We start from the raw sequence: 7500 nt of genomic DNA on the forward strand, positions 1-7500 counted from the left end.
TAAAATAAATAAATAAATGAATACAGCCTATCTAGCTGCTACGCCTGCATTCCAAAAGCTCAGAGACAGTAAAGAACAGGGTTTTACCTTTGGTTGCTCTTGGACACGGCACTGGTTTCATTAAAGTGCAGTCGCAGTACGGTCCACGCCTGAAAACGAAATGCAGCCCAAACTGTATGCATCTGTGTATTAACTTTAATTTTTCAAGCAACGAAGCTGCCCCAGTTAGCCCCTATACCCAAAACGGAAGTCATGTTAATAAATTGACAAGCACTTCCGACAAAAACATGCCACATGACCCATTCTGTCAACGGAATTATGGGAACCATAGTCCTCTGATAACTGGGTATGCGTATAGCTAAATTACACGAGAGGTCACAGCAGACTACTACGGTCGCTGCTCAGTGAAAACTGAGCGGTGTTTTGAAGGTTTCTTCCGTTACGAAACTATCGTGATAACTTTTGCAGTCGTTTGCGTTTATAATCGTTAAAATGATATGTTTTCTTTCTTAGTCGCTGCGCAGAGTGAATCGGTCTGTTAATGCTACGCTCGGTCCGTAGCACATGCGTCCCATACGCTCGATTGTACGGGCAATTGCATAATCTGTTAGGAATGATGTCTTCCCCTTATTTTACTGCAAGTGACTGTTCAGCTATCGCTTCAAGAGACGGAAAGTCGTTACGGCGTAACGGTGGTCTTCTGGCCATGAGATCCCGAATGGTGAAAGACGCTGCTTTAATGAGTAAAGCTGTTCAGGTAAAAGAAGAAACTGAGGACCAGAGCATCTCTGAAGTTGCATCTCATCCTGAACAGACCCCCACAAACACGTCAGTTGCAGGTAAATGTCTAGTAATATAGCAGAAGTCTTAATCAGAGTTCGGTTGTACTCTGTGATTCCGAGATCTGTCAAATGCTATCAGCACACCCACCTATATGTAATTTAAGCTTCTTTGGGCACATAAAGTGAAAAAAAAAATGACTGAAGAGTCTCAAAGCCAATCCAAAATCCACCAGTCCAGATCTGACTGAGCTGTTGCAGTCTTAAATGTGTTTGCTGGAATCGTTAGAGCGAACCACATTATCCTCGCTACCGGAGAGTGGAGTAGAGTAGTTTCCTATGGCTAACTCGGAACACCCTCCCGTCAAATCCTTGTTGTCTTTCCCTTTTTATAAAATATAACGACTATTTACAGTGAAGTTACAGTACTTTGCTTGCTTATGTGTCCCGTACAGTGTGCTCCTCTTCTGTGAGAGAAAAAATTCCTATGTTTAAAAAATTACATTTTAGTGGAAAAAAGGGGGGAGAATTATCAAGTCATCAAAGGAAGGTTATATGCCATTAAGTGCGTTTGCTAAGGGAATTTGTCTACACTCGAGCTTGTCAGATCTGGGAGAGATTAAGTCCTGCTGGTTTTCATGTCAGTTTAAAGACTGTGACTTCTGATTGGTTGAGGTTGAGGAGAAGGTCACTTATATAAAAATCAGCCTCTAACTACAGGGTGAGTTCAAAAACCAGCGGAATTTCCAGCCCTCCAGGACCAGGTTTTTGACTCTACTCGGTCATCTCTCAGCTCTGACTGGCTGCTGCCCTGCTTGCCCTAGCATTTACAGGGACTTTTTTGCTTTTTTCCCCTCACAAAGATTAATGTTACCACAGTTGTTTGAATGGGGTTGCTACATAAGGGATAGATAACCACATTAGAATGTGGTCCTGTGTATTTCACTAACAGATATCTGTCTTCTCCGCAGGATCCACTGTGGCTAACTGCAGTCAACCAATCCCAATCACCGAACCCAAGGCAGAGGCGGAGGGTGAGAACACCCCTTTACTGTCTCCACGGAAACCGAGGAGGGGGCGCGTGAAGGTGGAGTATGAGGAGGGGGAGGAGTCAGGTCCTAAAAAGGAACGCTGGGAGCCGGCCGATTGGAGGAGGCAGCTGGAGTTTATCCGGGAGATGAGAAGCGCCAGGGACGCCCCGGTGGATCACATGGGGGCGGAGAAGTGCTACGACACAGCCGCTTCGCCTGAGGTGAGGACCCTTCTGCAACACCTGATCCAGTCATATCAAACCAGCTGAACGTGACGGGTATGTGATCTTGCATTGTTAAACGGAATTACTGACTGAAATATGAGGATCGGAAAGGAGGGGGAAAAAAAAGGTCTTTCAACTGGAGTCAGGAAAGTCCCTTTGATCACCAGTAATATCATCTATAATTACAATGCTGGTAATAGTCAGTTTTGCTGTCTGGTTGATTCACTGACTTCACGTTTTCTGACTTACAGTTGTAGTGTAAAACTCTTACCTGTTCCGCTTTGTCTCTCTCTCTCCCTCTCTCTCCCGCTCTCTCTCTCTCTCTCTCTCTCTCCCTCTCTCTCTCTCTCTCTCCCTCTCTCTCTCTCCCTCTCTCTCTCCCTCTCTCTCTCTCTCTCCCTCTCTCTCCCTCTCTCTCTCTCTCTCTCTCTCCCTCTCCCTCTCTCTCTCTCTCTCTCTCTCCCTCTCTCTCTCTCTCTCTCTCTCTCTCTGTCTGTAGGTGATGCGGTACCAGGTGCTGATCTCTCTGATGTTGTCCAGTCAGACTAAAGACCAGGTGACTGGTGCAGCCATGCAGAGACTGAGAGCGCATGGCCTCACCGTGGAGTCTGTCCTTAAAATGGACGAGGATACACTGGGAAAGCTCATTTACCCTGTGGGCTTCTGGAGGGTAAACACACACACACACACACACACACATGCACATAATATAGGCGCTCTTTTACGCTCACACGCGATACACTTGTACGCAGGCTCTCTTATGCACACAGACACTCTCTCGCAATAACATTTGTGTCCTCAGTCAATCTGGAATATTCCATTCAATCTGTTCTAACTGCGCTTCCTTGTCTCTCAACACACACACACACACGCAGACGAAGGTGAAGTACATTAAACAGACCACGGCAATGATCCAGCAGGAGTGCGGGGGAGACATTCCCAACACCGTGGAGAGGCTGGTGCGTCTGCCGGGTGTTGGCCCTAAAATGGCCCACCTGGCCATGGACATAGCCTGGAACACCGTCTCTGGCATCGGTAAGACTGCAGAGCTGCCCTAAGCCTGATCGCGCGGTTTATCTGTGTGGTCTGGCTCGGCAGTGGTGGGGTTTCTTTAAGACATACTGGGTTTTAACTTTGGAAGAGAGTTATGTACTAGTTTCTGTTCTTCGTGTGTGTGTGTGTGTGTGTGTGCGTGTGTGTGTGTTTAGGGGTGGACACACACGTTCATCGGATCTCAAACAGGCTGGGATGGACACGGGCCGAGACCAAAAACCCAGAGGAGACTCGGCGAGCCTTGGAAGACTGGTTACCAAGGTAACAACCTACTAGGGAATGTTGCCTTGGTCTGTTATCCCATTATAGGCTGAGTGATTGTTTGTTTGTTTGTTTTCGCATATTGTTTCTGTTTCTTTGTTTAATTTTTTTCTCAGTTTATTTCATTGCTGTTGATGTACTAATTAAGTGGGGGTTTTTTTAATTCTGGATTTAATTTGTTTCATTGAAAAGCAATTTATTTTTCTCCATAGGGAGCTGTGGAGCGAGATTAACTGGTTGTTAGTGGGTTTTGGTCAACAGGTGTGCTTACCAGTGAACCCTCTCTGCTCCACCTGTCTAAACCAGCACACCTGTCCCTCTGCTCACCGTGTCTCCCCCTCCAAAAAGGCCAAACTGGGCTCCCCAAAGTCACCCCGGTCCCCTCCTAACCCCCAGAAAAGCCCAAGAGTCAAAGCCCAAAGTTCTCCACCAGCAGGGGGCGTAAAAGAGGAACCACCTCCGACGGTTCCTGTTTCATCCCCGACTCCTGAAAAACAAGTGAAAAGCAAGACGGAGCCTAAAGAAGAACCTCTCTCTGTCCCCGTCTCGTCTCGGACAAGAGCAACGAGGTCTAAAGCAAAGAGTGGTTCTTTATTGCCAGGGACCAAACCGAAATAAACTGTCTGCTGCTCCTTCCCTCCTACCAGAAAGCAGAAGGACAAAGTCTCAAAGAGTGACTCCCCTCCCTATAAGAATGAAATGAGAAGGACAGGGCAGGTGATGTCATAAAGGAACTTTACGTGAAGAGCCAATCGGAATGCTCGCTGTGACTGGAGGCAGTGGCAGAGCTTCCATGTGTTCCTTTTGGAGTCTTAGTCTATGGAATGTCTGAGTCTTTCACCTGTTATGGTGTTTGTCCACTTTCTGCCAGTATGGGGGCGCTTTTTTGTCCAAAAAGAGGCCTCAGAACTACTCATCATTCCAACTCCGAGAGCGTGATGCTCAACGTGGCCTTTTACCCAGGAACTGTTCTTTACTTCTTCTATCTCTCTTAGGACACATTTAGAGGGGACACCCATAACTAAGCTACTTTTGATGTAAATCATTAACTGAATGTCCTTAATTCTTTTGCATATTTTAATGAACATCCCTACCAATATGTTACTTGGGATAATGTTTAACTTTATAAGTCAAAAACAATATAAACAGCTCTCTGTCATAGAGTACCACTATTGTTAGAATATAGTATATGTGAAAATTTTGTACTGTACAGTTTGTACTGTATTTTAGATTTTTAGGTTTTTCTATTAAATAAACCTATACTATTTTCATAAAGAAAGCACTTGTTGTGTGCCTTTTTTCTATCACTAGGGGGCGGAAAAGCCCACAGGTAAAGTGCGTTTTCACATCCTGAAAACGATCCATCATCAGGTGTTGTTAACGATTCTAGGTCATAACCAGGTGTAGACACTAGACACCGTATAGATATAGATATAGATATGCTGCAGTACATTAAAAAATATCAGGGTACATCAACTTTCTCAACACAACAACTTATTGTGGATCCAGAATGTTTCCAAAGAATGAGACCCGAGTAATATTAGCCTATACGTGCTGTATTTATGATTACTTATTTATTTAAAAAGTCCTTTTTAAAAATACTGTTCTCTGTATTCACTGTCTATCCTTAATGTTACGGTATCAGTTCAGATAACCTAATTTTTTAGACATCCACTGAACAAAAACACTCATAGGTGGCCTAATCGTTCATTTCAAAAGCAAGCATGAAAACAAAATTTTTATTTCCAACTGACAGGGGTGTCAATGGAGCGTGGGCGCATCATGTATAGTACTTTATACAGTAATGCAATTCAAATATGTCATCATTTGAATACAGGCATGGTGATAGGTAATCAAGAGATGTAAAACGTCTCCCCCGAACGCACTGCCATACTCACACAAGAGGAACTGCAGGAAATGTCCACGCAAAACACTAACGACTACTTAAATACACACCAATATACAAATTTCTCCCATTTCAAAACTGCTGATTCGATCAAACATTCAAATAGTTATTCGTTGTGGCCTGCGCGTCACAGAACTTTTATTTTTAAACATTCTCGAAACTTCTGCTGAGCTTGACTAACTAAAAGATCATTGAGTGTAAAATGATCGATTCCAACGTATAATTATATCGGTTATTTGGAGCTAATTATGTGAGCTGATTATGTGGTATGGAAGTCCTATGTTAAACCCCTATTTAGTTTGAAGTCCAAAGTTTACGGGTCTGAAAACGAAAGAATTTTGTACGACCGTAAACTTCAAGTGATTATGACATATTCTCTGTTGATCTTTTCTGCACTCGGACGTATTAAAGGCAAATCATCCCCCCCCCCCCAAGTGCATATCAGTGCTTTTTCTGGAAGAAATACGAACGAGAGTGGAGTCCTGGTCAAGTAGTCTTCGGCAGCTGAGTTCACGTATGGTCAGGGTATGGGCTGAAATTAAGGGTAGGTTCTACATAGCCCGCAGCGATCCAGGCAGCCTACGCCTGCCTGGTTATCAGCTTAAACTCGTTGGGTTTAAACTGGAAGACGGAAGAGTTCCGGTAGGTTCTCTTTTGGCTCTCTTATCCTGCCCTAAATCGTCAACCAATCCCGTTCTTCCCTGGCACCTGTGTGCAGCGTTGCGTGCGCACCGTTTTGGCTGGGGGTATGGCTTAGCTCGCTTTATCATTCCTCTCCTCACCAGTTCTTCCCTCTCCCCCGCCGCTGCGGTTATCTCTGCGCGCCCATTCCTTTTCGCTATACTCGTGCATGAAGTTACCGTCGGACTTGCCTTGTGTTTGACCGCAGAACTGGAAAGTTACTTTGCCGTTCAACTGTCTATGCGCGCGCTACTTAGATCAAAAATATTCTTATGTACGAAAAAAAAAAACTTTGTATCTCCCAAAAGACGCTTCTGTGCTATACATTTTTAGTCAAATATAGTCGGGCCTTTGATTCCGTCCTGAATGGACAACGGATTGTCCACAGAGCTGCAGAAGCGTCTGTGGTACCTATTTGCGTGAAACCCTCGGCATAATGTAAAGAAAGAGAGAGAGCGCTGTTACTCTGTTCCGGGCCGGCGGAAACCCTGACGGTGGGATTGGACTCTCCCCAAGCAACTGTCTTCTCCGCGTAATTACAGACCAATGCATGGATTTGGCAAGGCGGTGGATTAATTAGCGACAACAGAAGCGCGCAAGGATGCAAAGTTTCCCTCAGTCTTAATTTGGAGTTTGCCTTTATCCAAGGGATCCCCCTGTGACCAGTTAAACTCTTAAAGTCTGCTTGTGTCTTCGGATTTTCTCTCTCGGACATATTATGCAAGCCGGGCGGGGGTTACCTATGGTGGCTTTTTGGTTACGCGCGGTTGCCCCCGTAACACAATTAGATGACAAGCTTTAACGTATTGAAATTCTTGATACTGAGTATTTTGGACACATTCACTCGAGTACATGGCTTCTAGTCTGGAGAGAGAGATTCTGGAGAGGGAGATGCGCCCAAGACTTTGCTATTTGAGCAAAGGTGAGCGCGGTTACGGGTTTCACCTTCACGGGGAGAGAAGTCGGGGCGCACAGTTTATCCGCAAAATTGAACCCGGTTCGCCGGCAGACCTATCTGGGCTTCGATCCGGTGACCGGGTCGTAGAAGTTAACGGAGAAAACGTGGAAGGGGAGCCACACCATTTGGTAAGTAGTTTTATTCCTCTACATCCGCTTGCTATGGTATGAGGTGAGGTGCAAAGCTGGCGCACTAAACTAGTCAGACCACTTTCGGTCTTGCGCTGGAGGCTGTTTACAAATAGGGCAGGGGTATTATTTTGTGTGTGTTTTAGCGATCTGACTGATAGCGTCCCGATCTTTTGTTTGAGGAGAATGGTACCACTGTTTGCAGATGTTGGAAATAACACGGAAACAGTTTCTTTGAGATGAGCTGTCTTCTCTGGTCAGAAACCAACGTCTCTCCTCTCTCCCCTGCTTTTCTCTCTTTATATTCTTTTCTTTTCTTTTCTTTTCTTTTCTTTTTTCTTTTCTTTTTATTCAACGTCCAATGCTTCTACCTTGCTCTCCAATCCACACCCCCCACCCACTCTCTCTCTCTCTCTCTCTCTCTCTCTCTTTCTCCCTCTCCTCCACCTATCAGGTGGTGCAGAGGATCTTGGCTGTGG

The 7500-nt window shown here is 45.1% G+C and overlaps 3 protein-coding genes across 3 annotated transcripts in view; 2 read left to right on the forward strand and 1 right to left on the reverse strand.

Annotated features, from left to right (window-relative positions):
• Positions 1 to 222, reverse strand: part of tsc2 (TSC complex subunit 2) — a 42247-nt gene extending 42025 nt beyond the window's left edge. The window contains exon 1 of the mRNA XM_030779486.1: positions 88 to 222. The gene's annotated coding sequence lies outside the window, so the exon portion shown is untranslated. The remainder of the gene's footprint in view (positions 1 to 87) is intronic.
• Positions 223 to 616: 394 nt separating this feature from the next.
• Positions 617 to 3966, forward strand: nthl1 (nth-like DNA glycosylase 1). The gene is made up of 6 exons (XM_030778902.1): positions 617 to 839; positions 1751 to 2031; positions 2534 to 2704; positions 2910 to 3069; positions 3243 to 3348; positions 3561 to 3966. The coding sequence occupies exons 1-6, from the start codon at positions 617 to 619 to the stop codon at positions 3964 to 3966; spliced, it is 1347 nt and encodes a 448-aa protein (XP_030634762.1).
• Positions 3967 to 6124: 2158 nt separating this feature from the next.
• The window catches only part of nherf2 (NHERF family PDZ scaffold protein 2), a 13397-nt gene continuing 12021 nt past the window's right edge, over positions 6125 to 7500 (forward strand). Inside the window, exons 1-2 of the mRNA XM_030779907.1 lie at positions 6125 to 7021; positions 7476 to 7500. The exon at positions 7476 to 7500 is cut by the window's right edge and continues 290 nt beyond it. Coding sequence (XP_030635767.1) covers positions 6788 to 7021; positions 7476 to 7500 — 259 coding nt within the window. The 5' untranslated portion in view covers positions 6125 to 6787. The remainder of the gene's footprint in view (positions 7022 to 7475) is intronic.

Source organism: Chanos chanos, chromosome 7 (assembly GCF_902362185.1).
Source record: "Chanos chanos chromosome 7, fChaCha1.1, whole genome shotgun sequence".
NCBI classification, from domain to species: Eukaryota; Metazoa; Chordata; class Actinopteri; order Gonorynchiformes; family Chanidae; genus Chanos; species Chanos chanos.